Here is an 18,501-nt window from a genome sequence, read left to right as displayed (position 1 = left end):
ACTCGTAGTTCCAATTTCCAGATCATTTATAAATAAGTTAAATAGCACCGGTTCTAGTACAGATCCCTGCAGCACACCACTATTTACCCTCCTCTATTGAGAAAAATGGCCATTTAATGCTACCCTTTGTTTTCTGTCCAATAATCAATTCTTACTCCACAATTGAACATTGCCTCCTATCTTATGACTCTTTATTTTCTAAGGAGCCTCTCATGAGGAACTTTGTCAAAAACTTTCTGGAAATCTAGAAACACTACAACAACCAGCTCACCTTTATCCACATGTTTATTTACACCTTCAAATAATGGATCTAGGGCTCCTTTTATCAAGGCGCGGTAGGCAGTTAACGCGCGGAATAACGCACGTTCAATCGCCTGCCGTGCTAGTCGCTAATGCCTCCATTGACAAGGTGTTAGTTTTTTTGCTTGCCGCGGGGGTTAGCGCGTGATGAAATGTCCGACACACTAATCCCCGTAGCGCACCTTGATAAAAGGAACCCCTAATATTATGCATAAGCTCTGCATATAAAGTTATATGTTGATTTTCATTAATGGCATTCACACATTTACAACTGCTGAAAACTACATAATTTTATATACTCTAGGTATATAGTTATGCAGTTGGCCCACCACTGAAAATTAACCTCGCCCTATTAGCACAGGAATCTGATGCTGAGTGTAGTGTGCATGGTAAAAGTGAGGTAATATGGCCTCTTCTGTATATAGAGTACTATATATAGTGCAATTTACATGAATAACTGAGATAATGAGCCAGGCAATTTTCAGCCAGCACTGGGCAGCGTGCTGTTCACCCAACGCCAGCACTCAACCTCAACTTTTTACTTGTTTAGCCATCTACTCTTTCATTTATATAATGGATAAATTTGTATTTGGATAAATGGGAGGTCTTGGCTGTTAAGTTATTGTTGGAAATTTCATACAGTGGTGGAGTGTGAGTGTGACCTTGCAGTGTCTCGAGAGATCCTGGCTGTTCCATTTGGGGGTATATTTGAGTAATTTGTTGAATGTGTATGCCCTTTTCCTTAGGTTGAGTGTAGGTAATACCTAGCCCTGCTGTACATGCTGTCTATGATCACACAGTAGGAGCAACAACAGGAAGAACAAGCTCTCCACAGGTGAGGCCTCATTTAGAATATTGTGTACAATTCTGGAGGCCACACCTTCATAAAGAAATAAAAAGGATGGAGTCAGTCCAGAGGAAGGCTACTAAAATGGCATGTGGTCTTCATCATAAGGCATATGGGGACAGACTTAAAGATCTCAATCTGTATACTTTTGAGGAAAGGCGGGAGAGAGGAGATATGATAGAGATGTTTAAATATCTACGTAATGTCGAGTCTCTTTCATTTGAAAGGAAACTGCAATGAGAGGGCATAGGATGAAGTTAAGAGGCTCCAGAGTAATCTAAGAAAATGCTTTTTTACAGAAAGGGTGGTAGATGCATGGAACAGTTTCCTGGAAGAGGTGGTGGAGACAGAGACTGTGTCTGAATTCAAAAGGGCCTGGGATAGGCATGTGGGATTTCTCGGAGAGAGAAAGAAATAATGGTTACTGTGGATGGGCAGACTAGATGGGCCATTTCGCCTTTATCTGCCATTATGTTTCTATGTAATACAAAGCAAACAGCAGAGGCTGACCAATGTGTATTGATGTTTATTTCAAAACCTGATAGGGGTCATGTTTCAGCCAAAAGGCATGCTTCAGGGGTTCTGAACAGTAATAAATCAATAATTGAATACATACATACATATATAAAAAGAATCATAAGCTGGTGAAGTAATGATCCCTCTAACCAAGCTTCAGTTAAGAGACTTTGTAACCACTAACTGGTATTTGGAAAAATTCCCTTTCTCTACTTAGCTGTCCTTCCCCCTTCAAATCTAGAAACTCCATCAGAGCCACAGTAGAAAGAACCAACATGAGTCTCCAGTGAAAGGCAGAACATGAGAAGTTACTTGGGTACTAAAGGGCTGAGACATTAGGTGGTGATAAGTCCTGGAGGGTGGGAGATCAGGGGGTTTCAGTCCATTGACTGCGTCATCAACTCCAACATCTGCCAGAACAATATTATTTGAAAAGCAAACTTAAAAAGTTTAAAATCTCCATCCACAGTGTCTGTATCAACCAGATTTCACATTCAGAGGCCTGGTATCTGGAAATGCTATATTACATGAGCCTTCTTTCTGATTTTCTTGACAGGCAAAATCTCAAATGTGACCATCACCAGTAATTCTACCTCTGCATACCTGTGGGCAGGCGAGGACTCTGTCCGCCTGACATGCACAGCCCTGGGGGATGAGCCTAGATTCTCCTGGAGCAATAATGGGACCTCCCTACCAAGAGATCCACGCTACCAGATCTCTGCAAACAACGAGTCCCTGACTATTAGCCCTCTAATTAGGAGTGATGCCAGTATCTTTACCTGTACAGCCTTCAACAGTGTGAGCCAAAATAGCAGTTCCCTGACCCTTGACATGTACAGTAAGTATCTGAGCCATAGAAAGTGAAATGAAATGGATTTGCTCAATATAGCACCAACAATTGCACAACTCAAAAACAATAACAAAAAAGACAGCAAGTAACAAATTCATTGTTATTGTAAATCTTTTACTTTGTATAACCATCACTGTGTACCATTTTTGTAACAAAATCCCTTCTCCGCCCCCACAATTTTACAAAGCCAGGTTAGTGCTTGCTGCTGTGGTATTCTCTCTGATGTCCATAGGGAATTAATGAATGTCAGAGTGTTTGCCATATAGCAGCTGCTAATGAGGCTTTGTAAAAGAAGCCCCCTTTTTTTTCCTGGGTTGTTCCTGGGTAATAAGTGTTCTTTCTTAATTGCTTATTCCCCTCAAACTTTGCTTTTGTATCCAGGACACAGATATTTTGAAATGTACACTTTTTGCAGAACATTCCAGATTGATTCCAAGTTGAGTAACTTAGGGGCCCTTTTATGAAGGCTGAAACATCCAATAGATGCATTTTGCTATATATGTGACCAATATATATGTTACCAGTTTATCAAGACATGAGGGAAAAAGTACTCCACAGAAGCATCTGCTAAGATGTGCATTGCCTAAAAGGCATATTTCGTCATGCCTGTTGAGGATCAAGACAAACATTGGGCACCTCACTTCACATGCGAGCACTGCCAAAAAAACTCTAGAAGGTAAGACAATTTTGTTTCTCACTAAGATGACGGAATTTTCTGCTATAAATTTTTTTAGAATGTCAAATTTTAAAAAACATTTAACTTTAAAATTTTCAATTTTATTTGAAAATATATCATGTATGTAATATGCTGTGAGAATCTCATACACATTAGTCATAGGTGAAATAAATATATTGTTTTCATTAACACAATTTCATTTTGTTCTTCTACAGGATGGTACAAAGGGGAGCCATGAAGTTTGCTATCCCAAGAATTTGGCGGGAACCCACTGACCACTCAAGCAACTGCTACTTTTGCTTAGTGGACCCTTCCAAATGTCAAACTGACAAGTACCCATCTACAGTCACATATCTGAACATTCCTTCATCCATCATCCTGGTGCCACATTGCCCTGAGCTCCCCATACCCACTCCCTGAGAGAGAGAGAGCAGATGCCTTCAGACGAGAGCAGTAGACATGGATACAGAATGGACTGCAAATCTCTGGTCAGATCACTACCTACTGCCCTTCAATCTTACCCTGTAGATGGAAAGTACATCCACTAAAGATACCAATAAAAAAACATTAACAAGAGGCATGATAAACATGAACCAATTCTGAAATAAAGCTTCTGAATTATTAAACACGTCTTCAAACAATCCTACAACAATGCTTACTAACTGGAACAACACAACTGAAGAAATGCTAGACACTACACCACCAGACACTACACCACCAGAAGAACTATCAAACCCTTGCCTTGGTTTACCAAAAACCTAATAACTGAAAATCAAGCTTGCTGAAGACTTGAGAAGCAATGGCAAAAGAGCAACCTACCAGAACACAAAATTGCCTGAAGGGATACAATCAATAAATACAAATTCAATATCACTGAAGTTGTAAAAACCCACTCCACATGCAAAATAGAAAACAAAAATTTTGATATAAAAAAACTATTTTGCCTAATGTGCACCATAACTACACTTCCAAAATTAGGTTTATCTGATATAATTCCCCGCCAAATGCCCAAATACTAACTGACTTCTTCTTAAACAAAATAAAAAATATACAAACTGAGGTTGATAAGACACCTGTCACTTTAACACTAGAAAACACACTACACCCAAGGACAACAGACCCCTGAACAGCTGACCGAATCTGGAATACCTTGCAGGCTCTAACAAGATTTGACACAGCCTCCCAGCTTAAAAAAAAAACCTATACACTAGCAGCATCCTTGACAAAACCTATGTATACCACGTATCAACAAGGGATCAAAGAGGAAAAAGAATAAAGAACCGGCGTGGCTCACTGTAGAGGTTAAGGAAGCGATCGGAGAGGAAAAAACCTCATTTAAGGAAACTGGAATAAGCACAAAGAACATCAACGCAGGTGCCATATGGCGGTAAAAGGGGCCAAAAGAGACTGCGAGGAAAAAATAGCCAAGGAGGCAAAAAACTTAAAGCCGTTCTTTCGATATATTAAAGGGAAACGACCTGCGAAGGAAGCAGTGGGACCGTTGGATGACCAAGGAATAAAGGGAGCGATAAAGGAGGACAAGGCAATCGCCGACAGACTGAACACATTTTTTTCGTCTGTATTTACCAAAGAGGATATACACAGCATATTGGAACCCATCAGGATGTATGCTGGAAGTGAAAACGGGAAACTGACAGGGTTGACGGTCAGTTTAGAAGAGGTATGCAGGCAGATTGATAGACTCAAGAGTGATAAATCCCCGGGACCGCATGATAGCCATCCGAGGGTCATCAAGAAACTGAAAGGGACCATAGCTGAACTGCTTCAACTGATAGCCAACCTGTTGATCAAAACGAGAAAGATTCCGGAGGACTGGAAGGTGGCAAATGTTACGCTGATTTTCAAAAAAGGTTCGAGAGGAGAACCAGGAAACTACAGACCGGTGAGTCTGACCTCGGTACCAGGAAAGATGGTAGAAGCGCTAATAAAGGACCACATCATCGATCACCTTGATGGACACGGTCTAATGAGGACCAGCCAGCACGGTTTCAGCAAAGGCAGATCTTGTTTGACAAACTTGCTGCACTTCTTCGAGGGAGTGAACAGGCAGATAGATAAAGGTGACCCGGTAGACATTGTATATCTGGACTTTCAGAAGGCGTTCGACAAGGTTCCGCATGAATGACTACTTCGGAAAATTGCGAGCCATGGAATTGAGGGTGAAATACTCATGTAGATAAAAAACTGGCTGGAGAACAGGAAACAGAGAGTGGGGGTGAATGGACAATACTCGGACTGGAAAAGTGTCAGCAGAGGGATGCCGCAAGGCTTGGTGCTTGGACCCATGCTCTTCAACATCTTTATAAACGATCTGGACATAGATACGACGAGCGAGGTGATTAAATTTGCAGACGATACGAAGTTATTCAGAGTAGTGAAGACATAGGGGGATTGCGAAGATCTGCAATGTGACATAATCAGGAATGAGCATCGACATGGCAGATGAGGTTCAATGTGGACAAGTGTAAAGTGATGCATGTCAGTAACAAAAATCTCATGCATGAATACAAGATGTCCGGGGCGGTACTTGGAGAGACCTCCCAGAAAAGGGACTTGGGAATTCTGATCGACAAGTCAATGAAGCCGTTCATACAATGTGCGGCGGCAGCAAAAAGGGCGAACAGAATGTTAGGAATGATAAAGAAGGGGATCAAGAACAGATCGGAGAAGGTTATCATGCCTCTGTACCAGGCCATGGTGCACCCTCACCTGGAGTACTGCGTACAACACTGGTCGCCGTACATAAAGAAGGAAACGGTACTACTTGAAAGGGTCCAGAGAAGAGCGACGAAGATGGTTAGGGGTCTGAAGGAGCTGCCATACAGCAAAAGATTAGAGAAACTGGGCCTCTTCTCCCTCGAACAGAGGAGATTGAGAGGGGACATGATCAAAACATTCAAGGTACTGAAGGGGATAGACTTAGTAGATAAAGATAGGTTGTTCACCCTCTCCAAGGTGGGGAGAACGAGAGGGCACTCTCTAAAGTTGAAAGGGGATAGATTCTGTACGAACAAAAGGAAGTTCTTCTTCACCCAGAGAGTGATGGAAAATTGGAATGCTCTTCCGGAGTCTGTCATAGAAGAAAACACCCTCCAGTGATTCAACACAAAGTTAGGCAATTTCCTGCTGAACAAGGACGTACCCTGATAGGGATAGTCTCAGTCAGGGCACTGGTCTTTGACCAGAGGGCCGCTGCGGGAGCGGACTGCTGGGCATGAGGGTCCACTGGTCTGACCCAGCAGCGGCAATTCTTATGTTCTTATGACAAATGCCTCACTCATTTATTAGTAGATGTCCCAGATCATATCATATCCTGGCTGACCAAACTCCTACTACAGCATAGCCAACCACCACCTCAAATGGGTCATATTGCCCTCACCCCTATTCCCAAATCTTTCAAATCCTTCCAATTACAGACCCATTGCCAGTAATCTAGAAGTGCATGTCTGCAAACAACTCTCAACTTATATTGAAAAATTCTCCTGCCTCCATCTCTCACAGTTCAGATTTTACTCACAACATAGAACAGAACTTCTTCTATTAATCTTAACTACCAAAATCAAACAAACCTTAAGCACGGGGACACCAAGCAGTTCTCCTCAAATCTGATATATCAGCCGCCATCAACCACCGCCTACTTCTAATCAAACTAAGTGAAACAGGCATTGAGGGTACTGGTTCAAAGATTTCCTACAGAAAGAAATACTTCGTATGGAAAGATGGAACATTCTCCAGAAGCTAAAACGCATTTTATGCCATCTCTCAAGGATCGCCACTCGCCAATACTATATAACCTCTTCATGAGCTCCTTGGGTCACATTAATTTCAACAGCAATGAATGCTTACTATAATATGCAGATGACATCCTCCTGCTCATCCCAATCAAACACAATGCACACGATGTTTAAAAAAATATCCAATCTTATGGGACTTATAATTACTAATTAATAGCTTCAGTTCTTATCCTATCACCATACAAGGAAGCTATTATCTTTATATTTCTAAAAAAAAAAACACACAACTTTAATTCTTAATTTCATTTTAGTTCAAATTATAATAATTATCTCTCCATATAAATATACATATATAAATATCTCTCCATACACAAATATACAAGTACATATACAATGGAAAGATGCTTATAGCGAAACACAGCTAGACTGCATATTATTCCCTGAAGGAAGTATTGAACTTTGATGGAATTCACTGGTTAATTAAAGATCATCTTGGAGCCTTAATGATTTGACTACCACATAAGGAACATCAGTTGCTCATATAGCTTGATTTGATGAATTAGGGATCTGCGATGGACATTGATAATTTGCAGGTTATGATGATATAGTGACCACTATTTAGTGGGTTGAATATGGGGGTTTCTATTGTGTCTGTATATTTGTGTATGCGGTTTATATGGAGAGATAATTATTATGAATCATAAATTGAAGTAAAGTGAAATAAAGAATTAAAGTTTCTGTTTAAAGAAATATATATTTTAAAAAAATATCAAATGGTATAGACCAGTGGTTCCCAAACCTGTCCTGGGGGACCCCCAGCCAGTCAGTTTTCAAGATATCTCTAATGAATATGCATGAGAGAGATTTGCATACCTGTCACTTCCATTATATGCAAATCTCTCTCATGCATATTCATTAGGGATATCTTGAAAACCTGACTGGCTGGGGGTCCCCCAGGACAGGTTTGGGAACCACTGGTATAGACAAACTATGTACCTGGGCTACAGTCAATAAAATCAAACTAAACACAACAAAAAACAAAGTCCTATGGTTTCACAACACCCCACAAACAGTCCCTATAACAGTCCCTCAGGAACCTCTTTAAATATAAACAAAACCTCTAAGGTCCTCAGAGTTATACTCGACTCTATCTTATGAACCCCAAATCTCTAACCTATACAAAAAAAAACCCTTCTATAAAATGAAACAACTAAGACTAATCAGATCCTTCCTCCATGGTCATCACTTTGCCATACTGACACAGATACTTGTGTTATCCCAACTAGACTATGGGAGCTCTCTCTGTGCTAGCATTAACTCTACCTTCATGCACAAACCACAAATGATACAAAGTACAGCAATAAGACTACTGTATATACTTGAATATAAACTGACTTGACGAGATAACCTTTTTCTCCCCAAAAAAGGAGGAAAAAAGGTTGACTTGAAAATAAACCATGGGGTTATATTCAAGTGCCCTGCCCTGCCAGGCTCTGCACCCAACCTCCCCCCCCATCCCTCCCTTGCCCTGTCAGGCTCTGTACCATGTTCCTCCTCCCTCCCTGCTCTGCCAGGCTCTGCATCCAGTCTCCTCCGTCACTTCCTCTCCTGCCCTGCTGGTCTCTTCAACCAGCGCCCCTCCCAATGCCTTACAGGCCTCCACTGGACCTGCTATAAGTCCTAGTGGGCCAGGAAAGTAGGGATCCCTCCCACCTCCTATCTCGGCTGACTCTAAGTAGTTTTACCTCCCTATCCCCCTCCCCCACATACCTTTCGAATCCCTGGTTGTGCAGCGGTGAACCATAGCAGGAGCGACCTTCATTTGCGACTAACCGTGCAGAGCCGCTAGATGATTGAGCGAAAGAAGGTCATTCCTGCTGTGATTCAAAAGGTAGATTGGGGAGGAAGAGGGAGGTAAAACTTCTTAAAGTCGACCAGGGCAGGAGATGGGAGGGATGCCTCCTGTCTCGGCCCACTACTGGACTACCAGGTCTTACGGCAGGACCAGCAGAGACCTGCAACATGTTTGGGAGGGGGTGAGTCAGCGCTGACCAGAATATAAACCGAGACCCTCATTTTTTGGTCCACAAATCTCAGTTTATATTTGAGTATATATGGTAATATTGAAAATGAAATAAACCACAATTCCATCTCACCTTACTATATAGTAGACTGCACTGGCTACCTAAAACACTCACATCACTTTCAAACTATTATGTGTAATGTTCCACATCCTTTATTCGTACTCCGCAGAGCCACTTATAAACCTTTTCATTATCTCTGTCAACTCCTGGTCAATATCAGCCAGAAAACTTAAAACATTTCATTTGATCCTTCCCTCTCCCAAAGGTGTAAAACACAAACAAATATTTAACTCACTACTCACCTACCTTGGCACAAAGACCTGGAACAATCTTTCAACAATTATCAAGACAGAACCTAACTACCCCAGATTTCAAAAGAAACTGAAGACTTTTTGAGAACATATATATACTGTATATACTCGAATATAAACCAAGATTATTGGGTCAAAAGAATGGGGGTCTTTGTTTATATTTGAGTCTACTACTGTAGTTTAAAAAATATTCAAATTTAAGCCTACCAGGCTGTAGGGAATGGAGTCGTGGGGCAGGGGCAGGTCCGAAATGCGAGGCAGGTAGCTGACTCCTCTTAGTGGCATCCACAGCAGTCACTATTTGATCTCAAGTGCCCGCAACCCGTTACCAGAACTTATCTTGGTTATTGGGCCTTCAAGCGGGCTATCATTGATCCGAGTCCTTCCCCCACTACTATTATTCTTTTTTTCTTTTTAAAGTGCACAGTGCAAGAAGCACAACATATGTACATCCCCAGATTTAGAATAGGGTGCAAAAAAAACAGAGCAAAAGATCCCGCATGGATAAACAATGAGGTGAAGAAAGCGATAGGAGACAAGAAAAAATCATTCCGGAAATGGAAAAAGGACCAAACTGGGGAGAACTGGAAAGAATACAGGAAAAGCCAAAAAGAGTGTCATCAAGTGGTTAGGAGAGCAAAAAGAGAATACGAAGAGAGGCTGGCCAGGGAGGCAAAAAACTTCAAATCGTTCTTCAGATATGTTAAAGGGAAGCAACCGGCGAGGGAGGAAGTAGGACCTTTGGATGATGGAGACAGAAAGGGAGTGATAAAGGAGGAAAAAGAGGTAGCCGACAGGTTAAACAAATTTTTCTCATCAGTCTTCACAAGCGAGGACACATCCGGTGTACCAGAACCCGACGTGATCTTCCATGGAGACCAAGAAGAAAAACTGTCGACAATAGAGGTGAGCCATGAGGATGTTCTCCAACAGATAGATAGATTGAAAAGCGACAAATCACCAGGCCCGGATGGTATCCACCCTAGGGTACTAAAAAAACTAAGAAATGAGATAGCAGGAATACTCCAACGAGTCTGCAACCTATCCTTGAAAACTGGAGAGATCCCGGAGGACTGGAAGATAGCAAATGTTACACCTATCTTTAAAAAGGGGTCAAGAGGAGACCCCGGAAACTATAGGCTGGTAAGTTTGACATCGGTTCCGGGCAAGACGGTAGAAGCACTGATAAAGGACAGCATCTGTGAGCACATCGAAAAAAATGGGCTGATGAAAGCGAGCCAACATGGCTTCTGCAAGGGAAGATCGTGCCAAACAAACTTACTGCACTTCTTTGAGGGAGTAAACAGTCAGTTGGACAAAGGGGAACCCATAGACATCATTTAACTCGACTTCAAAAAGGCCTTTGACAAGGTACCCCATGAGCGACTACTTAGGAAGCTGTGGAACCACGGGGTGGAAGGGGACGTGCACAGATGGGTCAAACACTGGTTGGCAGGCAGAAGGCAGAGGGTTGGAGTGAAGGGTCACTACTCGGGCTGGAGGAAGGTCACGAGTGGAGTTCCGCAGGGGTCTGTACTCGGACCGCTGCTATTCAATGTATTTATAAATGACCTGGAAATGGGGACGAAGTGTGAAGTTATCAAATTTGCAGATGACACTAAACTCTGTAGAAGGGTTAGAAATGTGGAAGAGTGTGAGGACCTACAAAGGGACCTAAACAAACTGGAGGAGTGGGCGAATAAATGGCAGATGGACTTCAATGTAGGGAAATGCAAGGTCATGCATATAGGGAGAAAGAACCCGATGTTCAGCTACCAAATGGGGGGATTAGTATTAGAGGGAAGTAACCTTGAAAGAGATTTGGGTGTACTGGTGGACACAACAATGAAGTCAACAGCACAATGTGCAGCAGCCGCGAAGAAGGTAAACAGAATGTTGGGTATTATTAAGAAGGGTATTACGACCAGAACGAGAGAAGTCATCCTGCCGTGTATCGGGCAATGGTGCGCCCGCACCTGGAGTACTGTGTTCAGTATTGGTCACCGTACCTTAAGAAGGATATGGCAATACTTGAGAGAGTCCAGAGGAGAGCGACACGAATGATTAAAGGCATGGAAAACCTTTCATACACTGAAAGATTGGGGAGATTGGGGCTCTTCTCCCTGGAAAAGCGGAGACTCAGAGGAGACATGATAGAGACCTACAAGATCATGAAGGGCATAGAGAGGGTAGAGAGGGACAGATTTTTCAAACTTTCAAAACATAAAAGAACAAGAGGACATTCGGAAAAGTTGGAAGGAGACAGATTCAAAACGAATGCTAGGAAGTTTTTCTTTACCCAGCATGTGGTGGACACCTGGAATGCGCTTCCAGAGGACGTAATAGGACAGAGCATGGTACTGGAGTTCAAGAAAGGATTGGACAATTTCCTGCTGGAAAAAGGGATAGAGGGGTATAGATAGAGGCTACTGCACAGGTCCTGGACCTGTTGGGCCGCCGTGTGAGCGGACTGCTGGGCAAGATGGACCTCGGGTCTGACCCAGTGGAGGCATTGCTTATGTTCTTATACTTATTTACTTTTAATAGTACTTATGATACTTAGCTCTGGTGTTATATAATGCCCGGTTATCCACTGTTAACACTTCCACTTGTTGGTACTAGTGTGCAACGGAAGATCTCCATTTCGTTCTTTTATAATACTAAGAGCTTCTTCAGGATAGAGCGTTATATAATGTTCATTTTTCTAAAAACGACAAAATGTGTTTTTTAAAAAAGATATATACCGTTATATAGTGCTATATTATAATTAAAGAACCCACTCATTCTGATTGTCACTGAAGTCTTCGAGGAAACCGCCCTCTGTTTTTATATATTAATATTATATATATATTTATAATTTTTTCTAAAGATCTTATATTGCTAATGTAACCCATATTTTAAGGGATACTTATTAATAGTCAGTTTACTTACTGTTTGATGTAACCACAATTGGGATCTATTTTGAATCGTATCCCAAACGTATACTTGCAAACTCTATTTATGAGAGCGTTCTACATCATTTCTGGTACTCTTTTACCAGAAGTGATGGATTTGTTACTTTGATCTTTTTATCTTTTTACTTTGTTTTAATTGATGACTAAATTTTATTAAATTTTATTGAATTTTTTTCTGTTGATATGGACTATTTTGACTGTAGCCATATTTTATCTATACCTTACCTGTTACCATATTTTATTTTGTTTGTGCTATAAATATATACCCGTTCTTCCATGGATGTACTAAGTTAACAGTGGATAACCAGGCATTATACAACACCCGAGCTAAGTATTATAAGTACTATTAAAAGTAAATAAGTGCTTTTAAAAAGAAAAAAAGAAAAAAGAATAATAGTAGTGGGGGGAAGGACTCGGATCAATGATAGCCCGCTTGAAGGCCCAATAACCAAGATAAGTTCTGGTAATGGGCACTTGAGATCAAACAGTCTCTACCCTTGATAAGATTAGGTAAGGAAGAGGGGGGGGGGGTGAGGAGTCAGTGGCACATCTGGATTGTGAGCAGCCGTGTCTTTGGTCCTGTCCCGGTCCCGCTAAACCGGCTGACAATAACGAAGCCAGACACTGTGGGGGCCTTCTCTCTTGCCATATCACTAAAGGCTTTGCCAGTCTTGAATCCGTCCCCCTCTGAAGCTCTTGATTTTGAGGGGTGGGATTAAGACTGACAGAGCCCCTGCGGCGTCTGACTTTGTTATTGCCAGCCAGTTTAGTGGGACTGTGATGGGACTGAAGGCAGGGCTGCTCACAATCCGGATGCGCTGCTGACTCTTCACTTCCCCCTCCTCCCAGCAGCTGACAAACAGGTAGGGAGGACCACCATGGCCACCGCCAGTAAGAATCATCTGCCTGCCTTGCATGTCGGACCTGCCCCTGACCTGCGACTCCGTTGGAAGAAGCAAAGTGTGATGGGGAGAGAACTTGGATGTAGGTGGAGGGTGAGAGAGAGAGATGAGGTGTTGGAGAAAAAAGGGGAGAGGATATGCTGGATGGAGGAGGCAAGAGAGGAGATACTGGTTAGAAGAGTGAAAATAAAGGAAAGAGAGAAAAAGAGAAGATGCTGGAAGGGGGAAAAGTTAGTAAATGAACTGGAGAAATAGAAGCAGATAGAGATGCAGAAAAATAAATGGAGGAAAACTGAAAGGAAAAGGTTAAAGTTAGAGAAGGATGCAGGAGAGGAAGTGAAGACAGGAAGGAGAGAAGAAGCTGATAGATTGCAGACCTTGAAAAGAAAATTAAGAAAAGACAGGAAAAAAGCAGAAACTGGGATAAACATGAATAAAATGTTCAGACAACAAAGGTAGAAAAAAAATAATTATTTTTTGTAATTTCATGAACAGAAAATGCAGTTTTATTGTAAATTTGCACTGCTCTTTTTATATTCCAAAGTGCAGAGTGCTGTTTCTCTTTCTCTGGTGTTGAACTACATATAGTTTCTTGAGGTTTAAGTGTGATATTTGTCTACATTTATTTAAGTTTGTGGTTGTTTAGAGTTGTGTTTTCCTATGTAGCGGCCTTGTGATATATGTGTAACAGATATTTGTATTATGTTTAGTGACTTATGAGATAGCTGATGGGGAGGGAGAGTGAATAGTCTTTATAGATTGGCTCACCATGATAACTCAAATTTCTAACCTCAGTTTATATTCGAGTCAACCTTTTTTTCCCCCTTTTTGGAGGGAAAAAAAGGATATCTCAGTTATATTTGAATCAGTTTATATAAGAACATAAAAACTGCCATCTCCAGATCAGACCTTCAGTCCATCAAGTCCGGCGATCCGCACACGCGGAGGCCCAGCCAGGTGTACACCTGGCGTAATTTTAGTCACCCATATCCCTCTATGCCTCTCATAAGGAGATGTGCATCTAGTTTGCTTTTAAATCCTAGAACGGTGGATTCCGCAATAACCTCCTCTGGGAGGGCATTCTAGGTGTCCACCACTCGTTGCGTGAAGCAGAATTTCCTGATATTTGTCCTGGACTTGTCCCCCCTTAGCTTCAGTCCATGTCCTCTTGTCCATGTCATATTGGACATTGTAAATAATTTTTTTTCCTGCTCTATTTTGTCGATTCCTTTCAGTATTTTGAAAGTCTCGATCATATCCCTTCGCAGTCTCCTTTTCTCAAGGGAGAACAATCCCAGTCTCTTAAGTCGTTCCTCATATTCCAAGTTCTCCATACCTTTTATTAGCTTCGTTGCTCGTCTCTGCACCCTCTCCAGCAGTTTTATATCCTTCTTTAGGTTGGGAGATCAATGTTGGACATAGTATTCCAAGTGTGGTCTGACCATTGCTCTATAAAGCGGCATTATAACTTTCTCCGATCTACTCGTGATTCCTTTCTTTATCATGCCTAACATTCTATTTGCTTTCTTTGCCACTGCCGCGCATTGTGACAACGGTTTCAGGGTCCAATCTATCAGTACACCCAGGTCCTTTTCTTGTTCGCTCTTACCTAGAGTTGCACCTGATATTTTATACTCGTGTTCCTTGTTCTTTCTGCCTAAATGCATTACTTTGCACTTTTCCACATTAAACTTCATCTGCCATTTCTCTGCCCATTTCTCTAACTGACACAAGTCACTCTGGAGTTCCTCGTTTTCTTTCTGCTATCTGATTGCCCGGCATAGCTTTGTGTCATCTACAAACTTGATGATCTCAGTGGATGTTCCTTCTTCTAGGTTATTGATGAAAATATTAAATAAGATGGGCCCAAGTACCTTGCCCTGGGGCACACCGCTAGTCACTTTTTCCCAGTCTGAGAACTTCCCATTTATGCCCACTCTCTGCTTTCTGTTCTCCAGCCTTTTGGCTATCCATCTTGGTATATCTCCCTCTATTCCATGGCTTTGTAGTTTCCTGAGAAGTCTTTCATGTGGAACCTTGTCGAATGCTTTCTGGAAGTCCAAGTATATTATGTCTACCAGTACTCCACTATCAATTTGTTTGTTCACAGTCTCAAAAAATTGAAGTAAATTCGTCAAACATGATTTCCTTTTCCTGAAGCCATTTTGACTGGCTCTCATCAGGTCATGTGTATCCAAGTGCCGGACTATGCTATCTTTAATCAGTGCTTCAACCATATTTCCAGGGACAGACATAAGACTCACAGGTCTGTAGTTGCCCGGTTCTCCTCTTGATCCTTTTTTAAAAATTGGCGTGACGTTCGCTATCTTCCAATCGTCCGATATCTGTCTAGTTCTAATTGACAGGTTGGCAAGTTTTTGCAATAGCTCTCCGATTTCAACCTTCAGTTCTTTTAAGACTCTTGGGTGAATTCCATCAGGTCCAGGGGATTTATCACTTTTAAGATTGTCGATCGGGTACTATATCTAGTCCAAGTCCACTTCTACTATGATGAGGCTGTCCTCTATTACTCCTTTGAACACTTTCACTGCTTCTGGTATTGTTGCGGTGTCCTCCTTCGTAAAGACAGATGCAAATAAGGAATTTAGTCTGTCTGCAATTTGTTTGTCTTCCTTGATGTACCCTTTTCTTCCATGGTCATCAAAGCGGTCCCACCACCTCTTTTGCGGGTCTTTTTCCTTTTACATATCTAAAGAAGGGCTTGAAATTTTTGGCCTCTTGCACTATTTTGTCCGCATAGTCCTTTCTGGTATCCCTCACCGCCTTGTGACATTTCTTCTGATCATCTTTGTGTTTGTTCCAAGCTTCGGTTGTTTTGTGCGTTTCCATTTTTTAAAGGAGTCCTTCTTTTCTTTTATGGCTTCCTTCACCTCTCTAGTAAGCCATGCCGGTTCTCCTTTGCCTTTAGTTTTCCTTTCTTTGGAAATCCGTGGAATGTAGAGATTTTGTGCTTCCGTGATAGTATTTTTCAGTAGGGATCATGCCTGATCTACCGTTTTAACTTTGTCCATCTTTATCTTGAGCCGTTGTTTCACCATGGCTCTCATGCTATTGTATCTTCCTTTTTTAAAGTTTAAGGTCGTGGTTAAGTTTTTGGTACGTTTCCCTTTCCCGATGTCAAGTTTAAAGTTGATCATGTTGTGATCGCTCGTCCCCAGTGGGACTGTGACTTCTACTTCTTTTGTCAGTCCCGTAATGCCATTTAGGACCAAGTCCAAGGTGGCATTTCCTCTTGTCGGCTCTCCCACCATTTGTTCCAAAAAGCAGTCCCCTAGCGCTTCCAGGAACTTGGCCTCCTTGCCGCAGTTCGAGGTTCCCAGGTTCCAGTCTATCACCGGGAAATTGAAGTCTCTCATGATTATTACATTACCTGTCTTACATTCTTGTTTAATTTCCTCTATCATTTCTGAGTCTGTCTCCTCCGTCTGTCCTGGGGGTCGATAGTAAAGGCCAATTTTTGTGTCTGCATCATTGTGTCTAGGAATCTTGATCCAGAGGGACTCCAGCTTTTCTGTCCTTTCCGTCGTAGCCTCTCTAACAGATTCTACTCCATCCTGAACATATAGGGCAATACCTCCACCTTTCTGCCCTACTCTATCTCTTCTGTATAGTTTGTATCCCTGTAGTTCTGTGTCCCATTTGTTTTCATCATTCCACCATGTTTCTGTTATGCCAATGATTTCCAGTTCATCGTGTCCTGCTATTGTCTCTAATTCTCCCATTTTGTTTCTCAGACTTCTAGCATTCGTATACATACATTTGAGTTCCCTTTGTGCTACCTTCATGGACTTTCTAAGCTTAGCAGTATACAGTATACGGTATGCTCTTCCACAGTATGTTACACACCATTTCACCCTTCCAGAAACCACAAGAGATCCCTCCCAAACTCTACATAACATAATCACACTAATTGTACTTCAAACTGCTGTACTGTAATTCTAATGACAGCTCAATGTTACCACCTATTGTTGTAACTTCTAAATGTAATATAAACTTCATGATTTGTAAGTTGCCTTGATCCTAGATAGGCATAGAGCAACCAAGAAATTGAAGATTAGCGTGAGAGAGACATTGTAGATTCAGTTTACAATATCAGTGATGTAGCTGATGGGAGAAACCCATACTATCCAAACCAAAAAGACCTCAATGACTTGATCAGAGATCTTGGTTTCACCAAATCCAATGCTGAGCTGTTGATGTCTAGGCTCATGCAATGGAACTTGTTGATTGAAAGTGTGCAAGTCAGAGATTAGAGGAAGCGTCACCAAACTTTTTCCACCTTCTTTACCGATCAAGATGGGCTCTGCTTCTGCCCAATGTGACCAGTTTATCTAAGGCAACTGGAATAGCCTGTAACCCGAAAGAAAGGCATCTCCTCATTGATAGCTCCTCCAGGAGCATCAAAGTCGTGCTGCTCCATAACAGGAATAAGTACCTGTCTCTTCTGCTGGTTCACTCAGTGCACCTCAAAGAGGATTATAGCAGCATGATGACCTTACTAGGTGCCTTGAGATATGATGAGTATGGCTGGGAGTTAATCAGAGACTTCAAAATGGTAGTATTTCTAATGGGACTCCATGGAGGTTTTATTACATTTCCCTTGTATTTCTGTTTTTGGGCAGCAGGGACACAAAAGTGCACTGTTAAAGGCAGGACTGGCCACAGCAGACTGAGCTCTCTGTGGAGGGAAACAAAATCAAATGGGAACCACTGGTGGACCCCTGGAAGTTGCTGATGCTACCGCTACACAGTACATATCAAATTGGACCTAATGAAACAATTTGTCAGAGCTCTAGATAAGGAGTCAGCAGCCTTCAATGACCTTCAAGACATCTTCCCTAATCTGTCTAAGGCAAAGGTCACAGTTGGTATCTTCATTGAATCACAGATAAAGGAGATCCTGGAGAACTATGAATTTCCCAAGAAGCTAGCTATGAAGGAGAAAGCAGTTTGGAACAGCTTTATCTCAGAGGTTCGGGGCTTTCTGGGCAATCACAAGGCCAAAAACTATGTGGCATTGGTGGAGAAACTGGTAAAGAATTACAGTAAAATGGGCTGTAGGATGTCTTTCAAAGTCCATGTCTTTGAAGAACATGGGAGCATACTTAGAGGAGTAAGGTGAGTACTTCGGGACAGTAAGGGAATTTCTAAGTACCTATCTTACTTTTTAATTTTAATTGTTACTGTTACTGGTTACTTTATCCTGGTTAATCTGACTCTGCATCTTCGCTATAAATGTACAGTCTCTTCTCCTGTAAACCTCTATGAACTGTTTTATGGTATTG

The 18,501-nt window shown here is 41.8% G+C and overlaps 1 protein-coding gene across 4 annotated transcripts in view; it reads left to right on the top strand.

Annotated features, from left to right (window-relative positions):
- The window catches only part of LOC117368801 (carcinoembryonic antigen-related cell adhesion molecule 5-like), a 72,988-nt gene that overhangs the window by 20,683 nt on the left and 33,804 nt on the right, over positions 1 to 18,501 (top strand). For all 4 annotated transcript variants that reach the window (XR_004541029.1, XR_004541027.1, XR_004541028.1 and 1 more), the window contains exon 3: positions 2,220 to 2,501. Coding sequence is in view for 1 of the 4 variants with exons in the window: in XM_033962504.1 (XP_033818395.1) it covers positions 2,220 to 2,501 (282 nt within the window). In the remaining 3 variants the exon portion in view is untranslated. The remainder of the gene's footprint in view (positions 1 to 2,219; positions 2,502 to 18,501) is intronic.

The sequence above is a fragment of the Geotrypetes seraphini genome, chromosome 11 (assembly GCF_902459505.1).
Source record: "Geotrypetes seraphini chromosome 11, aGeoSer1.1, whole genome shotgun sequence".
In the NCBI taxonomy this organism is placed as follows: Eukaryota; Metazoa; Chordata; class Amphibia; order Gymnophiona; family Dermophiidae; genus Geotrypetes; species Geotrypetes seraphini.
This window is presented reverse-complemented; position numbering and strand designations above follow the sequence as displayed.